Source organism: Mycetomoellerius zeteki, unplaced genomic scaffold, assembly GCF_001594055.1.
Source record: "Mycetomoellerius zeteki isolate Tzet28-1 unplaced genomic scaffold, Tzet1.0 scaffold73, whole genome shotgun sequence".
Classification (NCBI taxonomy): Eukaryota; Metazoa; Arthropoda; class Insecta; order Hymenoptera; family Formicidae; genus Mycetomoellerius; species Mycetomoellerius zeteki.
The window spans coordinates 3,688,842-3,710,967 of record NW_017257753.1 but is presented as its reverse complement, the minus strand read 5'-3'; the positions used below and the strand labels follow the sequence as shown (position 1 = coordinate 3,710,967).

Here is a 22,126-nt window from a genome sequence, read left to right as displayed (position 1 = left end):
AATTATCAATATTTAATCAAGAACCAATTTAATCAATTATTTGAAAAATTTGAAATATGAATTAATTATTATTCCATGTGTAATATTAACCTGAATATTATACATAATTTTTTAATTTCTTTGGACGATTTGTTTCAGGAATTTATTTCTTAATAAAAGCGATACTTTTTGCAAAATTCTCTAACAAGTAGATATTTTGCAAGTCTTGGTTTAAATAAATTTGGAACACTAATATGTAAGGATTACATAATACATATATAAGAACTGTTCTGGTCAGATTTAAAGCTTTCTGATAATAATAAGTATCATAATAATATAACAAAAAACTTGACAGTTTTATTAATAAAAATTTTGTGCCCCGCCTTAAGGAATTAAAAATAACCGATAAAAATATGTATGAGAGCTCTAGCTAGTCTCGTGTCAAATCGCTGAAAAGAGATCTAGCGTTATAAAATGATAAATGGTCGACCTGCAGCCACTTTTCACTTCTGTATGAAGCTTCGGTATTTCGCGTCATATTGATCGCAACGTGGAAACAATTACGTAAGTTAAACAAATATTTTCCACGTTGTTCGAGTGGACGCGTTTAATGAACATTTATTCAGCAAATATTTTTTCGCAAAGGAATAATATTTAGTCATATTTACGTCACGCGGTATCGTCTCCTCTGGTGATCGAATGTTCAATCATCGCCAATCATTATTTCTGATCTATTATTAATCATTTGCTCTTCTCGTCAAGTCTCGCATGAACGCATATACGTTGAAAAACTACATCGTCCTAAATTTTACTCCCGAAGTGACGATCGTTCTGACGGCCAATAAATCTAGGTTTCCAATTCGTTGGTGTCGACTAGATACGATTCGTTCGTTCGTTCGTGAAATATGAAAACTGTGAACAGAGATTTCCATACGCTGTTTGCGATGCACTTACTCCGATAATAGTGGCACGTATTCATTATTCATTATCTTTATGTTACCATCCTTATTACTAGTAAATTGTTTACATATTGACGCTATGTTTATATAAATATTTATTGCTCCATTTACGTAATTGAGTAATTTATTTTAATGAAACGGAGTGCTAGTTTTCGTAGAAATAAATATTTCATATAAAAATCGGACCATTTTATTAGAGATATCCAATTATATATATACGCGCGCGTGCGTGTGTGTGTGTGTGTGTGTGTGTGTGTGTGTGTGTGTGTGTGTGTGTGTGTGTGTGTGTGTTTGTGTCTATGAACGTGTAAAACTTATGTTCAAATTCAAACGTTCGTGTAAAAATATGAATTTATAAATTTATAAAGTAACGGTATTATAAAAGAGCGAAATAAATATAATACGAAATGTAACGCGACACAACATGAACAAACATGGTATTGTTGAAGTAATAATCTTACCCTGATAATGTTGGCTAAGTTAAATCAATTTTAAAGCATTTAAAATTTAAAAAGATTTAGTTTAACAATTTTAAGCATTTTGATGCGTCCGTCGATGCAGCAATCTCTCGCGATTGATGCACGCTGCCCCAAAGCGCTGAGTGCAAGAGGATACGCTGTTTGTTTGAAACACGATTTTTAGTTTTTATTGCACGGAAGATAAAAATAAAACGATGAAATAAATACGCAATGGACGTGTGGGCACTTTGCCGAAGTAACGAAAATCGAAGAGCGTTTATCATTTAGGCTAGACTTCGGCTCGTTCCTCTTCCTTCATCAGAATTTTCTCTCTGATCGTTTCAATCTGCTATTTTTTATTCACCGCTATGATGGAGTCGCTTTTCGCTCGATAACCGGCCTGCAATTTCGTTAGTAGCTTCGACGTGATTTTTGAAGAACCTAATTATTGAACATGTATCGATCACCGTCTCGTACGGATCTCGACATTTTCTCGTGGAAAAGTGAAATTCTTGCTTCCATAATATAAACATAAAAAGGAGCGAGACGGATGAAATCTTTACGAGAACGTCGGTGATGGATAACGGTCTAATCGAATCACCGACCGACAATCGAATCATTGACCGACAGCAATTGAGGAAAAAGGTCGCGTGGAAAATGGTAACGTCGGTTCAAGCGATACAAAAATCCCATCGTGTCACGCGACCCCGTTGGATAAGGCACGACGCGAGATAAGATTCCACTCGCCAATTTTTCGGTTTAATACGAAAATTAGGACCGTCACCTTATCCCTATTCTACACCTCATCCTTAACTCGCCCTAGACGGGTTAACGAAGAATTCTAATTTCGGAGGAGCCTAGAGGATAGTCTCGCTTTTCATGTTTCTTCTTGCTCCTTCTCGGAACGAACGACTCGAGCGGGACTAGGTGGATTTAATATATTTCTCGTCTTATCTTGTCTTATCTTCCCTTAAAGGTGACTCACCCAGCGGCGAGAGAGCAAAGGATGTTGGCCCACTTTTGGTGTCTCGTAGATTTTATCTTTAATGCGCGACAAGATAGGCTCAGAGGCGAGGCCTCTGATTTGTTAGCTGCGTGATAAGAATTTATATTTCTCATCTTTGCTTTCATTAATCTTACGTCCTTTTAATAAAAGTATTTAGCTATTAGACGCGAAAGAAACGTGACTTTCTGCTACGAAAATATTTTTCTGTAAATATTTCTGTCCTCGTGAATAAGAACTCTATTTTATTTAAATCATGCAATGAAAGATATTCAGATTCACTTACAGTTGAGATCCAGAGAAATCGATGACTCTTTTGAATCCACCAAGTCCGTGTTGCGCGCTTCGCAGGTAAAATTTGAGCCAAGGTCAGAGCGGCTGATGGGCTGCAGCGTTAATCTGTCAGTGTATATCACAGGAAATTAAATAGATGTGTAAAACTAATAAGCGAACGAGGGCAAGATTTCCCTTATAATTCCCTCTGATATTTGCGGAAAAATATTAGAAAATCGTACCTATTCTCGATTACGTCTCCAGCATTATTTTCGTATTCCTCATCTTTTACCCGGCCGTTTATGAGCCATCTAACCATTGGTTGCGGTTTACCTGCAACAAATAAAACATTAACTTTATTTTACACCTGAAAAAAAATTACTAAATCTTAAGTAATATGTGATTCCTTTAATAGTACTAAGTAAATATTTATTTACAGTAAATAAATTTAAAAAATGATAGTAAAATCAAATTAATGGTTTTCATATCAAATAAACATATGTTACATTTAGTAAATATTTACTTAGAACTATTGAAACAAATAGTTATTAAAATTTAGTTTTTATTTGGTGTATTGCGTTATGTGACAAAATATTCAATCTAGTTCGTGGTAAACAACAAAACGATCTAGTTCGAGCCAGCACATCCCCTGCAGTTATCCTCCAGAATTAATTACCTTCTGCAAAAGTTCTCCGCATGTAATAGCTATTCCTCGTAATTATCATTCAGAACCGAAAAACGAGCGAGGAATGACGCAGCGGTGTGCGCTCGCGGCAAGCGTTCGTCAGAGAGCAGGGAAGATCGTATACACGGTGCAACGAGTTTTGCCGGGGCTACTAAGCGGTAGACGAGTTCCTGGGAACTTTTAAATTAGCCAATACCTCTCCTCTTATCCTCTCGGAGCTTTCAGTGCCGGTGTGCTAAACAAAAACTAGGAGACTTCTCGAAGCCGCGCGTTCGATAGCAGCAAGTTATAGGTTGCTTCGCGCACCAACATAGACGAGGGCCAATAAATACGAGTTATATAACGGGTTGGAATATGCGGCGGGAATGATCAAAGTGATTGAAAAAATATTAAAAACGAGATTACACGGCTGACCCGTGGGGTCCGTACTCTCTCGAGAACAAAATGAAGTGTGCACGAAAGTAAACACGGTTATGCAGTTCGTTCGTGCGTCCTTTCACTACGAAATTATTTTTCAACTTTTCGCTTATTATCATTTTAAAACGTTCGATCGATATGCTTTATTTCCTACAAATAGAGGGAAGAATTATTAATGGCGTTTCAGTCGCGTTTTATCTCGTAAAATGATATCTATTGATAAAGAATAAAGAGAAAAAGAAAGAGAGAGTAACAGACAAATAGAGAAAGAGAGACGTAGAGAGTAAAAAAGAGATTGCTGCACGAGAATATTAAATTTTTATATCAAATTCATTAAATCTCTTAAACGAGATACACATAAGCTGTATATAATTACCTTCTGATGATGCTAAAATATTAATGGCCACTCTAATGCGTACTATGCATCTTTCAGATTAGACTACCTTCAACTTTACTTTTATCTTAAATATAGGTATCGTAAGCAAAAGTGCTGATTTAACGCTCGGAGATATTGGTATTTTATCGTGATATTAGCTTTATCTTTGCGAGCTACGTCGCGCCAATATTTGTGCCTGGCTGGGGTTGTGGAATACCGATGCGACGAACGAGGTGATCAAGGGAAAACCATGTAACGAGAGTAACCGTGGCTTATGCCGGATACGAACGGAGGTAATTCCTCTTACGGGAAATAGTGTCAGGGCTCTGCGCAATCTCGCTTCGTTTCATACCTATTAAAAATATGTTTTCATCAGTCTTTCTCCTCTCTCTTTCTCTTTCTCTTAGAAATGAATTTTCACAGATAATCGTACAAGTTGCTATGAGAATTTTTTTATACCAAGCATCTAAAAAATCCCACAAGCACATAAAAATTATTAAATGTGCTAACACTTTAATATTAATTTTTCTAATTAATAATAAGAGACACACGCAGCACTTTTTATTTAACCTTACATGTTTAAAAGAAGCAATTTATCGGACAACATAATTTTCTTGAATATTTGTTTGATCCCATAATTCTTTAAAAAGATTTGCATAGTAAATTATGTAATAACATTTAGTTAGAAATAAAAACCGAGAGAAGAAAATAGAAGAAAATTCGGAGTTATGAGTCATTGAAGTAAAATTCTTTTTTTTTTACTTGAGTAAACACTGACTATGTTTTCAACTAAACCAGCAATATAAAAAAGATCGTTTCGAGTACATCGTCTATCATCTGCACTTTTAGCAAACCGCGAAAATTCGTGTAGAGGCAGTATTGGTAAAGTGACGGCCATCAAAGGATCGAATTTTCCAAACTGTGAAAAATGGGTTTTATTTTGTTTATGAAAACCGTTATACGTGTTTCCCATTAATCCATTCAATACCACCGGACCACATATGTCCCAAGAAATATTTGAAAAATTCCATTGGAATTACAAATTCTATCAAGTACGAAAAAATATAATAAACAAAGATTCGTTTTATCGCGAATCGTATACATGTCTCAATTTAAAAAAAAAAAAACAATCTCAATTTAATTTGTTTGATTGCATGATAAATCTCTCTTTGGAATGTACTTCAGATTTAATACCGACACTCGATTATTTTTTTAATAGTATAATTTTTTATTTTGTATAGAATGTGAAATATCGTTGTAAAAAACTTTTGATCTACCGCAGTGTTACAGTGGTCAGACAAAAATCGCTGGAAAAATGGACGAGAACAATTCCTCGAGCCTCGGGAAAAATGTGTCATCCAAATACCATCATTTCATTGTTATTCACGGTAGCGTGCGGCGCCGGAAACGCAATTTAATCAGGTCCAATACAACATCGACGCGACACTTAAAATTGCAACCTGATCTTCAGTCGGAAAACACGGCGCACATACCCGACGTGGGAGAACGGCCTTTCCCCTAGATTAGTTCCATATCATTGTTATTCACGATGCCAGCCAATCCTGATTGCGTTTTAACCGTCTCGTTGCTTCTGAATCTCATCGTTCTCGCCCCCTCTGTTCCTCTTTCTTGCGTGCCGCCGTTCTAGCGAACGCCATATTGCCGCCTCTCGAAATTAATTCTATCATGTTTATTAGGTTTATTAGGTTTTACCTGAATCGCGACGGAAATGTAATAAATTTGAAAGATAAAAGAACTTTTTCTGGCTTTGTTTTTTACGAATGTCTATCATATCTACATGTATTTTAAAAATTTTAATTTATAATTTCCATGAAACCTCAATCCTGTTGAAAATTTTCAAATAAAAATGTGAAAGCAAATGTTTTTTTGTTGTATCAACAGCTCTTTAAAAAATCAATCGGTCAACAAATTTTATCCAAATGCGGGTATACTCGATCAGATAACAATAACTAATTTGGAAATAAAATATTGTTAGACGTTTTTAGAAGAGAGAAAAATTTCAAATGCAGTTTTGCATGACAATTTATTTTCGGATCGATTTCAAATGACGAGTTTCCTTCTTATGCACGAAAGTTTTACTGTTGAGAATTTAGACCCACAATATAGCTTCCGTCCGAAAAGCCGCAGTTCTTCATTTGCACAAAAAATACAACTGTTCAAAACTGTCTTGCGCTCAAAACTACCTCCGAAGTTTCCCGTAAATTTATAGCAACACTTGGAGATGTTTTCGTACAAACGAGTATTTTATTACAAGAGCATGACGTACAAGGAGGGCGGACTGCATTTTCCGCAAGTATCTGTTTACGCGTTTTGCTCTACGCCGCGTAATAATAGCGTAGTTGCACGTGCGAGAGAGTCTTCAGTTTCATCGCCGCTAATTATACAAATCGCGCAATCTCGCCGCTTAAGGAAACTCCCGGAAGAAGGAAAAAAATGGAGAAAAAAGAAAAGGGGAAGAGGAAAAAGGAACAAACAGCCCGGTTCGTCCGTGGACTGCTGTACGCTTAATTCGACGGTGAGCATTTTTCAGGGAGCAGACGGCGCGTTATAACGACGCGGCAGTCCCACTTAATTCGTAAGCTCAGTCGCTCGTTTGCATGAGTACTTAGAGCGAGAGGTCGACCGTGGTAGTTGAACGGAATAACAGTGATGGTTGCGGGGGTAAGATTTCCAGTGCGCCCTTGGCGTTGACTTTAACCGCGCACGGACTATATTCGAATCCTGCAACTTCCAACCCTTTCCCTCCCTTCTCTGATACGACACCTGGGGCGACGCAAGGCGATGCGATGCGACGCGCACCCTCATCCTCGCTTCTCGAATCCGAAGACAACTGGTGCTATCTACGCCGCACGGAGCGACGAGACGGAAGGAGGACACTAAAGTGCGGATTTTAATCCGCGGATACCGGACGATATCTTCCGGGATTAAGACCAGGTCCGCAAGCGCGCCCCAGTCGGCATCTAACAAGTTTACCGTCGGTTCGAACTCCGCTTAAAGCAAATATCCACTACGTCGGGGACTCGGTGAATCCTCTTGGCAGACTCAGCTCCTTTACTCCCACATCCCACGTTTCGTCATGATTTAGATGACTCCATGTTCGATTAAAGCCAATCTTGATACTCTTTTCGCTTAGCATTTTTACGGCGATTTTAGTAGCAGATGTCTTTTCTTGTGAATATTAGGTCAGAATTTAGTATCAAAGAAGCAATGATAACCCAATCCGTTGAGTTAAATAACATTTTGTTGGTTTAACATGTCCATGCATGTCAAAAAGTAAATCAATTCATTTCTGTAGTTACAAATAATTTTAAAGTAATTAACGTTCATATTAAAAAACATATACATTTAATAAATAATAAACTAAATTTAAGTCAAATTTAATAAATTTTGTTTAGTTAAATCGTTTAACTCCTTTGTTTTAATTAAATTAATGACACATTGACGAACAATGGCAACCTATAGAAATAATTAAAAATAACTCAAATTGGGTATAATTTCATGGAAAGAAAGATTTGTTAAAACAACTAAAAACTTCATTGATTCAGCAAATTTACATCCATATATGCGGACAGCCATTTTTTTATGTTAAATTAGAAAAGTTATATAGCTGAATAAAATTAGCGATTATAGAAATCATATTTGTTGTAGGTACAGCAAATTCATTAATATAGCAAAGATACTTTGTACGAAAATCAATCCAACATATAGATCAAATTTTTTAACAAAACATGCTAATTAAGATTTAAGATGATACATATTTTTGCTATTACAATGAAGAAAACATGTTATATTAGCAATTTTCGTTGAAGCAAAGAATTAGCTGAATTAGCATACTGCTTACAGACATAATTTGTTTGTTAAATCATCGAGTTTCTTTTTAGTTAGAAATATTGCTCGCGCAGCAAGCTACAACTTTACTGAATAACTCAATCTATTTTTTCCTGTATTGACATTATGAATTTAACAGTACAAGGGAGATAGAAATCCACGTTTAATAATAATGAAGATGTTCCATGGAGTTCGTAATTATAGATCGACTTAAAAGTTTGGAAAAGCGCGCGCTGAAACGGAATATTTTGCAAAGAACTCTGCGGATCGGGGAATGTTTTTGCTATCGACAGAGAGCGCGGTAAAAAAAGGTATTACGGAAATATAAAAGCAGCGATACGTAGGGAGATTTTTGCGTCTTCGGCTTCGCGGAACCAATAGCTACGGTTATTACGCCTCCAATATCAATATTTTTGTCGTTCCCGTGATATCCGGGGTTTTATCGACTGTTGCATTATTGAATGCCGAATTTTCCATCGCTGAATTTTCCGGTAACATATAGACATCTCCCGGCAGCCAACTTCGTACAATTATGTCGCTCGCCGATTACGCTAAAGCCGGCCATCGCCGTACGGCGAATTACTTACGGCCATAAACGGCGAGGCTGCTCATCGTCGGCAGTAAATTTTATTTGAGATTATGAGTCGAAGGAAATTTACGACGACATTTACGCGGACGTTTATGTGCGACATTTATATACGACCTTTTTCTTATCGAACTTGCTTCGATCGGCCATTCTTCCTTACGCTTCATGGAAGATTTTATACTTAAATACTATATATAATATATATATACTATATATACATAGGTGTCCTTTATTTTGCATTACATTTCGAGCAAGCAAAACCAGCATTATCTCATATTTTCATTTATCGCGTCGTATCTTATTTTCGATTGGAACTTTCGCGATTTACGAGTTTTCCGGTTTACGTGCTTGCTCCCTCCTCCTACCCCTTCCAGAACTGGATTATGTTTTCCGATTCCCCCTACGGAGATGCGCTATCATATTCGAATCGTAGCGCCGATAGTTCTCCCGGCCAGCCGGCCGGCCAATATCGATTTCCACAGTAAAAACTCTCCGCGGTGTTCGACGAATATTTCCTACGGTTTCACATCGCAAAAAATTTCTTCGCCGATGCTCTCTCTTGTTGGCGCGCGTTCTTATCATCCCCTGACATTTGATTTCAATACCGCGGCGAGCGCAATGAATTTTTACAATCGAGCACTACCCCGCGCGGATGCACCGCGTGGAAATGTACCATAACTGAAATTCGACTTTCCAAGACAATAAGCGGAAACAAAGTATCAGAATGTATACGGATATGTAATATTATTGTATTAATCTTGTAAATACAGCGACACTTTTAACGATATTACAGATTGAGTTTCAAATATATATCTCATTCCAAATGAATTACCATCATTGGAATCATTGGAAATATTTAATTACTGTTATAAATTAGATTATGATTATCTGCGTCCAATGAATCAATTTGATTAATGTTTAATTATGCAATTAGAGCAACGCCGCTTGTGTGTATTGACTCAGGAAAATTCGCGATGTTCGCCGCATCGAACGGAGATTAGAGAAAGAATAAATGCGTATTCGTTTTATCCAAGCTACTCGATAAACGGGGCGCAAGCTTATACGCTCCAGGGAAATAGGGAGAGTGTTTTGCAGTGTTATATAGTCGAAAAAAAATGTAGAGGAGTGGCGAGAGAAACATTCGTTTGTTCCGCATAGAAACACAGGCAAACGGGAATGATATCGAATAAACCGGTCAACTACTGGATGTCTATTGCTACGATAGCTGAAAACTGACGAGCAATCATTACATGCAATTTTTAGAAATAAAAAAAATTCCACAAATAGTCGGGAACAATTTATTTGCAATCACGTACTTTTATTACGCAATATACGAACTGTAATTTTTATTTCTGGGTTACATTACTTTACTACGTTCAAATGACATCATCAATGATAAGAAATATATCATATGGAGGGTGTTTCTGGTTTTAATATTTTTATGTGTGACTTGACAACTTTAGACATATTGAACGAAATAATAAAGATTTCAATTTCAAATAATTTTTTCTCGGCCTGAATTTCACCCAGCAGATTATTATTAATGCGTGTACCTCAATTCTGGAAAAAATTTCCTAATCTGCAAAAATAATGCATACAAAAATTCTCAACGAAAATTATTGCGTTTAATCGATAAAACAGATGACGTCAGCATCCCTTTAAAAAACATGACTGCATAACAAAAACAGGAATACGATCTATTAATATTCCTGTTAGACATGTGGGGAATTGTATTTGGCAGCGTAAAATTTGCATTTAATTGTATGCATCGGTAAAAAATCATGGAACTTTCCCTCAATCCGAATCGGAAATCAAATTCGATATCTCAATTTTCGTCACGCGTGTCGCCAGGTTGCTGGAATTAACGGACGCTCCGAGAAACGTCATATATTCCAAAGAGCTGTTTCTCCCGCGGGTCTCATTGGTGGAAAAATTATTTTCCCTCGGCTTGCGTCTCTCCTTTCCTCTTTTTCTTTGGCAAGATTGACGGAACGGCGAGAGCAAGTCCGCTACTCTGTAACCGTACCTTCGACGCTATTCGCTCCCTCACCGGTGATAATCATTTCTTCATCTTCGACGGACGGTCTTTGAGGTATGACCGGAATATCTTAAAGCGCCGGTGGAGCGAAGACGCAAACCTCTCATCGAGGTTGTACCCTTAAATTTAAACGTCGCTGTCGTCCGGTAATCATCCGCGATATGAGAATTTATGCGGGCCGAGAAGGTGAATCTTTGCGTCCATCCGACTGGCGGATGTGGCGTGAAGAAGGGTGAAAGACTTCCCTTTTACTCTCTTGCGTATATACTTCCTCGCGTGAAAGGACCCTCAATTCTGGGCACGAAGTCGAGTAATTGGCAATAAATTCCGGGCGCGGGACGAGTCGTAAAATTTTCTCACCAGCATTGTCATAAATTATAGATAACGCGGATACATTTTCCGCGTGAAGAAGATTTAGGCTTACTTGTAAATTGTATATAATAGAGTGTTCAAGACAATGTATAACTGCGCGGCTTGTTACGTGATTTCTTTCGATATCGTATACATATACACGTTTATTTGACTATACGACGGGAAAAAATTTATACGGAAAGAAAGGGCTATAACCAAGGTACTATATAACGAAGGCTATAACTTGCTTCTACATGGATGATTCAAATGGACGAGGCTTTTTTTATATGAATACAAATCAACGTTGGTAGACGTATTTATACTGAGTGACAGGTGGGAGTGTCTGCTCACGCCCTACATAGTTCTGGCCTCGCGGTAGTCGTTTCTGTAATCGTTATGATGTCCGAACAAATAATACCGAGTGCCATTGCGCACTTGCACCTTCAATAACGTCTCTTCTCCGAACTGTAAACACGGTTTACACAAAATTTCGACAGCTTTAACATTTTTATTCGCAAGAAACTTGATCAACGCATGAACTTGGACAATGACACGCGGTACTATTTGTTCAGACATCGCAACAATGACTATAGAAACAACTGCTGAGGCCATAACTATGTAGGACGTGAGCAGACACACCCCCATCTGTCATTCAATGTTAATACATCTACCTAGTAAATACACCTATCCCTAGAAGGAGATTAGTCATATACACACAAAATGGTGTATATAAATGTAACGTAAAATGTATGTACGTATGTATTGTGTCTTGTCAAGTATGTACGTTCTTGCTTTAATTGGTACCGCCATGGTGCGAGTACATCAATCAAAAGGGATCTAGACGATGGCGTGTCTTCTAGGAACATTACGTTTATCAATATTTGTATTTACCTACACAAAAAAGTCTCGTTCGATATTTGAATCCAGCCACACGTAATTAACTTTCGTAAATGAAAAGAACAAACATTACAGTAATATCTTGCGTTAATATTTTTCTGATGACGGACACGTTCATTTGCACGTAGATATTCGCATGACTTACTCGAAAACTTTATTTACACGCAGCAGCAGCATTACCGATCGATCTCCGTTTAGACAATACCACGGCAGCAAACTCGAAAATGATGAGCGCGATATTAAATTCCCATTTTTATTACATCAACGTTAACATCGCGCGCCGCTTAATTACGCGGCATATGGCGTTGTTTTTACAAGACGGCGCCGAGAGCAACCGAATTAGGCAAGAGAGAGAGAGAGAGAGAGAGAGAGAGAGAGAGAGAGAGATTCGTGCGGCTCCCGTTTTCAGATCTCGCGTCGTGCTGTAGCTGCTCCAGGCACCGCGCACCTCGTTTTATGAAGATTAGATTCGAGACCGGGGCGTATCCCGTATGCGCGTGTCGCATAAATCCCAGACAATTTTCTAGCACGGATAGACATGGGTAACTGCATGTTATAAAGATAACGAGCAGCGGAACAGCAATCGCCCCGCGGGCGAGCTCGATTACAACGATATTGTAATTTTCGAAAATTCGGTAGAAATGTAACTCGTCATTATGGGAGGCGAATGGAGATACGTAAGCGAACGCGCTCGTCGATTATGGTACCGGTATGATATTTCTGTTTTCGGCGTTTTGATAACTACGCGAATTACGCACGTTCGCTCGCGCAAAAAAGGTCCCTGCCGGAATGTCACGTGTCAGCCTGTCACTTACAACCGGGAACGTCGTCCGATCGTTTTAACAAGCGAGTTTTTAATTTTAAATAAAAACACGACCTCTCTCTCTCTGCCTCCCCCCTCCCTCTCTCTCTTTCTCTCTCTATTTCTCTTTATCTCTCGCTGCCATCCGCGCTTTGTTCTCCGACTGGCAAAAGATCGCTTGACATTTAATGCTCGTATTATACTCGCCTCGTGTGCTTTATATGTCGCAGCCATGAATCGGATCAAAATTCGCCACGAGTTTCAAACGATTTAAAAATAAAAAAGAAGAAAAAAAAAGAGAAAAAATATCCTCGCTCACTTTGCTGTTCATAATACTGATCGCGAGAGTTCGATTTCACTCCTTCTTCGTAAGCGTTATTTACAATTAAATTAAAACGCCGGATTCGCAACGGCGGGAGGAATCTTCGAGGGCGCGACGTCGAATGTATTGTTAAGGATAAGCCGATCTTCTCGATATTCAATTTATACGCCGCAATGCGTTTGATCGATGCGCAGCGTGAATGCAATTCCCATCGAATCTGCATATGGCAATATTCCCTCGGCTTTGTATATTTCGATATACATATATATAATATATATATACATATATATACATATACTATATATATATCCGCCGAAACGCGGGATGTGATGAACAAGGGCAACCGAATACGCCGTTATCCATTGCCTGTATTTGGCAACGATTACTAATACGATCGCTCGAGGGGCGATTCTAATAGCGAGATTCATCTCCTCTCGCGGTAACGAAGCCGACCAATATCTTCCCTCTTTTTGCTCTCCTTTTTTATTTTATTTCCGCTTTTAGCAAAGCGAGGAGGATGGACAATATATCGTGATGTACAACGCTGTTCTACCGAACGGACGTTTCGATAGAAATTTGCCGTTAACGGTTTGCTTCGGTTCAACATATTTGTGCCATTCCGTGAAAATAGAGATTCTGTATCGTCGCGACAATTAAGCCATAATAAACATATTGGAAGCAATTAAAGAATAAGCTAAATCAACGTAACTGAAAGTAATTAAAGTTTCACTCATAATAATTGCGAGATAAATAATTGCAATATGAATAAGTGATGTAAATGTGACATCTCATGATAGTTTTTGATTTTAATTAATTTGCGAATCTAATTTGTTAAGCGTAAACTCGCTGAAATTCTGACATTTTCATAAATCTGGTGTTTATATGAAAAGTATGTCGCGTTTTGATGAAAATAATTAAATAATAAGTAGAAAGAAGAGAGTGAGAGAGAAAAAAAGGAAGGGAGAAAGAAGACGGAAGAGAGACAGCGGTAATGAATATTCAAATAGCAGATGACTGCGCTCAGCGCGACTCGAGTTTGCCGAATTTTGCCGCGACGCGACTTAAGATCTTTAACGACGTTTCATTCTTGGTATATTATGCGCCTGGGAAGGGGAGTAGGAGGTGCACAGTGCTTAATCACGGCGAAAGCTCGAAAACGTTTCCAAGACAGAACGACAGGCATCGAGGACGGGCGGCAACCCCAGGTTGAACCCCACGAAGTAGGGGGTAGGAAATAATCTTTTAAGGCTGCTGAAGAAGTTGTCGTAGTTATAAACAGAAATTTAGATCCAGTTGCTAAAGTAAACAGCAGGAAGCACCGCTCGGGTCCTCCCTGTCCCGTTCCATTCCTTTCCCTTCATTCTCGTTCGTGCTCGATTCACTACGCACCAGTTTAGATAACCCCGGAGACTTTCCGCATTCGGCTGTGGGGGTAGAAAGAGAGAGAGAGAGAGAGAGGGGGGAGGGAGAGAAAATGGCCATCCTCGCGTTTCACTGAACTTTTCACTTAGCCACGCTCGCTGATAAAAAGTTGCCTGATCTAATAACCGGCGACACACCAACGACTCCGACCACGATCGAAGTTTCCCAAACGATTTCGCGGTGAGGTTGTCGCGAATGACGACTCTCGAAAATGCGCCGCGTGTGACATAGGTAAGATTCGATGGAAGAAGGAGAGATCTTACTTCACCGTGAATTTTCGGGATGGAACGGGGAAGAATTTTATTCCCAATGATGTCAAAAAGAAAGAGATGGAGCGTGCGGAGGTGAAAACTTGCTGATTTATTCTCGGAAGGTTTCCTCGGAATCGCGTATATTATCTCTTTCAGCGGGTATATCAAACGTCAGTCGCACAAACTTGTCTCAATCACTGATAATTTAAAAAATAATTGCTTTCTTTTTTTATTTTTCAAGAAAAGTCGATTTTAAATTAATCGAAAAACCTATAATAAAAATAACTTACTGGAACATCTCTACCTATAGACATCTATATAGACAAGTGTAGATGTGTCACAACACGGTTAGTGAAGGCAGATAAACGTTTCTCAGGGTATACATATTATATTACTGTATTTTCTGTTAGCTTACCGCCCGTGACGCGACACGTGAGATAGGGTGTATCGCCTTCCTCATAAGGGCCAGCTGTGCCGTTCAAGATGCGACCCCATCGATCCAAAATGGTTGGCTGCTCTGGTGGAACTGCAATAGAGAGAAAGGAAAATTTGTATAAATGCTAATTCCAGAAACAAAAAAAAAATGAAATTAGCGTTGTGCAAAAATAAGATATTAAAAAAATTATAATAACTTGTTTTTAATATATATATATAATTAAAAATAATATACATTTTGTACTTAATTATATATATATATATATATAAAATAGTATATTATAATAAAAATTATTATGATACATAATATTCCCTTTTTAATATACCTACATATAGCTTATATTAAAAAATTAAATTATTATCTTTTCCTTTGTCTCTTGTTTATTATATTAGGAAAGATCATCTTAGCATAATAAAAAGTAATTGAAAATTAATATAACATATAAATAATGGATACGATAATAAAACAAAAATAATTTTAATTTTATACACAATAATTATATCATAAAGGAATATATCTGAGAATATCGAATCAATGAGCTAACTTTTTGAGAAATTCGGTTTGCTATTTGGTGATCCAACATATTATTTATAACACTGTTCAAATGTGTATAATGTAACGTTTCCGGATTGCCTTCATGAGTCGTACGTAACCTTATTAAGATTTCACGAGAGCAGCAAGTTTGGACACCGCTTGGATATCAAAGATATTTATGTTACTTGAGTTATGCATTTAGCCGTAACTGACCTCCTGCTTTTCTTCTTTATATTTGGAACAAATTCAGCGTACCTGCAACGGAATACGTGCTCGGTATCAGCTATACCGGTGTGTAGCTATGATCGTTCGCGGATTAAACGCAGCGATATTTTTTCGCAGAATATTCGCCCTCGTGAAATCGAAGCGAAGTCGGATAAACCGGCTAGGATATTTCTCTTGCTTTTTTCATTATTTTGGAAGTTACGCGCATACGTCGAATGTATCCGGTATTTTATCAATGATGTTGGTGGCACTCGCTCTCTCTTCTCTTTCTTCCTTACTCTCCTAAATCGCTACAAATCGCGCTTCTCTCAGTTTCCCCTCGTTCAGTGCGCCGCTCTGTTAACGTTTTTTCGTAAATTATACGGCCTCGGCTTCTGTTTGTCTATCCTGAGTAATTTTCGGCAACCGTTATGATGTATATATCGATGTTTTATCGATTCTTTTAATTTAAAAAGCAGTGCTTCAGTGTTTTCGAAATACGCTGTTCGCGACTAGGTAGAATATTGCTGCTCGATATATCGGCTGAAGGATCTCCAGGTTTACTCGACACTATGAGTCCTGCGTTTAACGATACGTATATACGAGAGCGTATACCAGCCACTCTGACGCGGCCTTTTCTCCCTCGAAACATCTCCCGGTTCGCCGCACGATATTCGCTAGAAAGAGAAATATGCGTATATCTATCGAACTGTGAAATATTCAACGCGGATTTCATGGTACGTAATATTTCGTATTGTTCTTTTTTTTTTACAAGCAATCCTAGAACTGACTCGAGTCCCGAAAAATTGTTTAAACGAGGAATTCTTGCGCAATTTGTGTGATCTCAGCCTCGACAAGCCATAAATAAGCGCGTTAATCTACCGTCGAATTTGTACAATTAATATCCACTTCTACCAATGTCGATTAACTTTAATCTTGGTTTCATTTACTCTTTATCTTTTTCCAATTCTAAGAACAAGAAAAAGACAAAAGGTAAGATTAAAGTTAATTTAACATTAGTATAGAAAAAGGCATAAATGTATCGACTGAATATACAGGGAACGAGGGACTAACTGTTACTATAAGAAAAAACGTCACAATTCTGACTATTATATTGATATTTTTATTTGAAATTTTCAGGAAAAAAATGAAAAATGATTTTATTTCACTAAACTAAACTTATTATTCGATGATACCACCTTTGGCTTTGATGATGGGACTGCGGGATTAGCTGCTATTCTTGGCGAAGAATGTTTTGAGCGTGTCTAAACTTTGGTGTTCTTTAGAGAACCTTGGTCTGCAAGATATACCTCTAAAAAACATCGAAATTTAAACGCGCTCAAAACATGTCTTCGCCGAGAATGGCAGCTAATCCCGCAGTCCCACTTTCGTGCAGCGGGCGATGCGTTCATCAGCAGAAACGCCATCATCAAGGCCAAAGGTGATATCATCGAACAATAAGTTTTGTTTAGTGAAATAAAATCATTTTAAATTTTTTCCTGAAAATTTCAAATAAAAATATCAATAATTGTCAGAGTTGTGGCGTTTTTTCTTAGTAACAATTAGTCTCTCGCGCCTTGTAATTGTCTTGTCTATTCATAGTAAGAAATTTCTGTCTTTTCGCATTGCTCGCAGCTTGTTGAAAGCTTAGGAGTTGCAGTGTTATGTCGAAACGCACGAAATACCAGCTGTATGCGTATTTCGACAAAAATCCCCGAAACAGCTTAGGGGATCTTCGTATCGCATTAAGGAAAATCCAGCGTTAAAAGAAAACGCGATCGTGCGGGAGGCAGAATTAAGCGAATTCTAAGAGTTTTCCTAAAGTAACAGCTACGACCAGCGGGATCGTCAGGTAGATCACCGCGGAGAACGATCAAAAATCGAGATGGACAGCATTATCTGAAGTATGATAACGCATGGTTGCCCGACGGAGGCACTTAATCAAACGTTCCCGCGTTCCGGCAAATTCAATTTTGGGGCATCCACCGTAACATCCTCCCGCTAACACTTCTGCGGCTGGTCCAAGAGCGAATCTTTCTCCTTTTTTGCCCCCATCTTCCGGCTGTATCCCCTTTGCCTCTCCCACTTTCCAGCTATCTCCTTCCTCTCTCGTGATGGTGCAACATCGCGATGAAATTTTCTCCCTCTAACCGCCGTTCCACCTGCCGGAACGTACCTGTAAAGTATTCACGAGGATTTATGGCCGCTTTTCAATCTATAATCGGGGTGTACCCGTGGAAAATAAAGCGTCATCCATCGTGGCCACGCACGTCAGCGTACCAATCAATCGATGCCCGCGCCGTCTCTTTCTTCCTTTTTTTTATCTCCTCTATTTTGATGCACACTCTCGTCTCGTCCTTTTATTTTCGACGCCGTGGCATTTCACTCTGGTTTCCTGGTTGCTCTGCTCTTCTTTTTGATCTCCCTATTTTCTCATTTTTTTATATTTTTTTCCCTTTTCAGACAGCCTTGGGAGAGGTACTATACTCTTTCGGAATGGAAAGGGTACGTTGAAGAGATATCACTGTAGGATTTTCGCATGGAAAACGCCTCGCAGAAAGCCCCTTGTGTTAAGCTCGTTTGACGCTGCGCGCGCACGGACTAAGCTTCGGGCGTAGATTAATTAAATCCGCATCAAAGTCGATGCGCGAGAGCATGCGAATTGCTTTCCTCGATGTTGCTATTCGTTTCCAATTCATTTTCTTCAAGTGCGTCATTTCCTTTAGAATCACGCTCATTATTTATGAAATCGTAATTTTAGATATCTCATCGATGTATATTTGTACAAATTTCATAATTATTATACGTTTTATAATACGAAAGGTAGAAATAAATTACGTAAATTACGGTAAATTATTCTACATGCAATATATCAGAATTCGTACCGAATTGCTTGAAACGCGACTTGAATCTATATTTCGTAATTATACCACTTTATGTGAATAATCTCAAATTTCCCAATGCTTCATCAAATAGTTTCCGTAAAATTAAAAAATGTAATTATAATTAAATTACATTTAATATCGTTACAAAATTCTGATTGATATAAATATGATAAAAAATTATTGTTAATTAGAACGTTATTACATCAATATTTTAGATTTAATCGAATCCAGTTAAAGGAAGGATCAACGTCGTCCTTTTGAAATTATGCGTAATAATGCTACTGACGCGTAATAACAATTAAACGACGCATTTAGATGACGATGCGGTGAGTATGGTAATGTTCGCGTAACGTTTAATGACATCGTCCATAATTTAGTCCAATTTACTTCGAAGAGCTACGTATCCGGCAAATTAAACGGAGATTATAGCATGTCGTGCATCATCCGATCTGCGACGATCCGCGACGACGGGCGACGACACCCCGGAGAGCTTAATTTTTACGAGACTCTCGGGGCGATATTTCGCTGGACTTTTGCACGACCATGGACGGCACACCTGGTATATTTTCTCTCTGCTCTTTAATCCAGGATTCATCCCGATCACTCAGCAAACCCTCTATAACTTGGCAGAGAAGATTATTTATTGAACCTGGGACCACGCTGATGTCAAAATAGAGGCCATATCCGCGACAAATAAATTGGAAATCAATCAGGAACGTTCGTCTTGTTTTTTGGCAGAAAAAAGATGAGTGTAAAATAAATATGGTTTGAAGTCTTAGATCAATGAATTTTTATAAAATAAAAATCTTCGTTAAAATCTGTTTTTTAATTAAGATTTTTATTAAAATAAAATTGAAAAACCTCTTTTGTTTGGCTTTAGTAAAAATGTAAGAAAATTAGTGATATATATTTTGGTGTGATATATACAGATCACTTTCTTTTCAGATTTAAAATATAAAAAGAATTGTTCTGAATTAACTTAAATCATCGAATATGTAATTCTTCTACACATAGCATAGATATAAAATAAAACGTTAATATCCACAAGTTTCAATATATTTTTATCTCATGGATTGACGTGAATTCGGAAAGGTAGAGATATTCGGAATTATTCGTCAATCTACAAAATCGGTATCAGGCAGACGCGCGGGCGGCACGATATTTCGGAATTTACTGGTTATAGATTTCATTATCGGGTTTAATCAGTCGAGTGAAACGAAGTCAACGAAAAATCTGAAATTAAGCAATTAACGATCACGACGTATTGCGAGGGAATGAAGTCATTCTTTATCGGAATATCGTGTCACGCTGAATTGATGCAGCGAAAGGCGAAGGTACTAAAAGCTTCTATGATGGAGTTTTGAAAGGAAGCTAAATTTCATCTCGTTTATCGAGCAAAGCACGTGTCTCATTTAATTACATAACCAGATATTACATTCATTAATCATTCACAAGTGTCTCCGAGACTTGGAACTTATCTTCGGAAAACAATATGCATCTTGTACGTGTGTGTCACAGGTACATCTTCATTTATAACGTACATTTTAATTTGACCTCTCACAGGTCACTCAGGATGAAATATTAATTATCACATATCAAACGTGATTATCAAACGACAGATTACGCATTAAATGTGTCGCACTTATGAAATTCGTTTAAACTTTAAATCAAATGAGTTAATAAATAATGATTGAGTTAATAAATAAGACGCTTCCTCTCTAAAAGTGAATTAGTGTATTATTACTGATTACATCAGTTATAAGTGTAGCACTGAAGCCATCAGCGAATATTTACTGTTTTTCAGTAATATATAATACACTGATTCATTTTAGAGGTTATGATTTTCTGCAGATTCAATCTGTAGAAACCATAACTTCTCAAAATGAATCAGTGTATTATTACTGAAAAACAGTAAATATTCGCTGATATTACAGTTATAAGTGTAACACTGAAGTCAGTGATAATACACTGATTCATTTTTAGAGAGTGGATATCTTTTAGATTTTCTTTTAATAGTTATCTAAGAAAGGTAGAGATACATTTTTGTACGCGCGGTACATAAATTACCCTTTTCAGAGTAACGCAAGATCGATACTGTGCGCGATACTAATCGGGAGTTACACGCGCGCGCGGCTCTATCTCCGAGAAGCATCGCTCGCAGGCGAAATCGTAATCGTAGAGTACGCCGGTAGTTACAGATACAACGCCGCTTTAGAGATCGAAGTAGCCGTCCATTTCTGCAAATAGGAAGTCTAGTTTCGCGTGCAATGTCGTACACGTGTAACAGTCTGCCTCTGCAAATATGGAGTTTAATTTGCCCGGGACGTTACGTACATGCATCTGCCTCTTATGCAAATGTCTTGTATATACTCAGTCGTTACAGAAGTAATGTAAAACGCATATGGTCGACAAATAAATTTATTTCACTGCATTTCTGTAATACCACGCCGCGTGGTATTTTTCTAACTCTGATCTTTTTTTTTCCTGTCTCCTTTAAATATTTATCATTGAATTCTCATGTGAGATAACAATTAGAACAAAATCGACCTAATTACTGTTTCATGCGGTCAAAGTTTCAATCTGCTTGCGCGCACCTTGCTACTGTTATTCAACGACAATTGAGAAGTTCTACGTTGAATGCGCGGGCTCGTTATCGTCACGACGAAGAGAGTACACAGTTTTGTATTCCGCGCTGTGAGAGAAGAACCCCCCTGGCGGGACCTAACTAAGGCCCGTGTGCGAGTGAAAGAGATTGAGTACGACTGGATGGAGATTGTAATGGCAATTACCAGTGGTAATCAATGGGCCGCGCTCAGACCGCGCCAATAATTTCAGGACCGGCTGGAAAACGAGCGGTACACCAGTGCGAGCGTGTGTGTAGTTGCGCGCGAGGGTGGAAGAACCAAAGTGGCGGAGGCGTGTGCTCACCGCGATTTTAATTGAGTTAATTTTAAGCTCGCGCCAGGCAGGGGCGGCTTCGCGTGCGCGCGAACGAAGCGTCGAAAAGAAAGATTTCGGCGGGCATTACGGTCGCGTGCAGCTAAAAACATTTTTATAACGTATTTTTTTTTCTTTCTATCAACTGGCAGGCATCTCACAAAAAATTTCAAAGTCGGCTTACGGTAGATTTTTTTGTTCGCCACACGGAAGTTACATTTTGCCTCGGGCATCAATCGGATTAGAGAATGCTTTCCGTACATGCCGAGCTTTTTTCCCTCGTGTTGGACGAGAAAATGTGTCCATGCATCTTTCATTTTTGAAAAAAGTACAGAAGTACGAAAGGTTAATGATTCTGTCGTTCCGATATCAAAGAAGACGAACTCGGTAATTCACCTACAATCAGCAGCATTCTCCTAAAATCGTAAAAATGGTAGTAACGAGCTGGTGGCTGGTAGTACG

General features: G+C 38.2%; 1 protein-coding gene across 1 annotated transcript in view; it reads right to left on the bottom strand.

Moving 5' to 3' along the window:
- Positions 1-17,897, bottom strand: part of LOC108729337 (nephrin) — a 67,856-nt gene extending 49,959 nt beyond the window's left edge. The window contains exons 1-4 of the mRNA XM_018458395.1: positions 17,849-17,897; positions 15,084-15,194; positions 2,915-3,005; positions 2,686-2,798 (exon numbers count right to left, since the gene is read on the bottom strand). Coding sequence (XP_018313897.1) covers positions 2,686-2,798; positions 2,915-3,005; positions 15,084-15,194; positions 17,849-17,897 — 364 coding nt within the window. The remainder of the gene's footprint in view (positions 1-2,685; positions 2,799-2,914; positions 3,006-15,083; positions 15,195-17,848) is intronic.
- Positions 17,898-22,126: the final 4,229 nt, after the last annotated feature.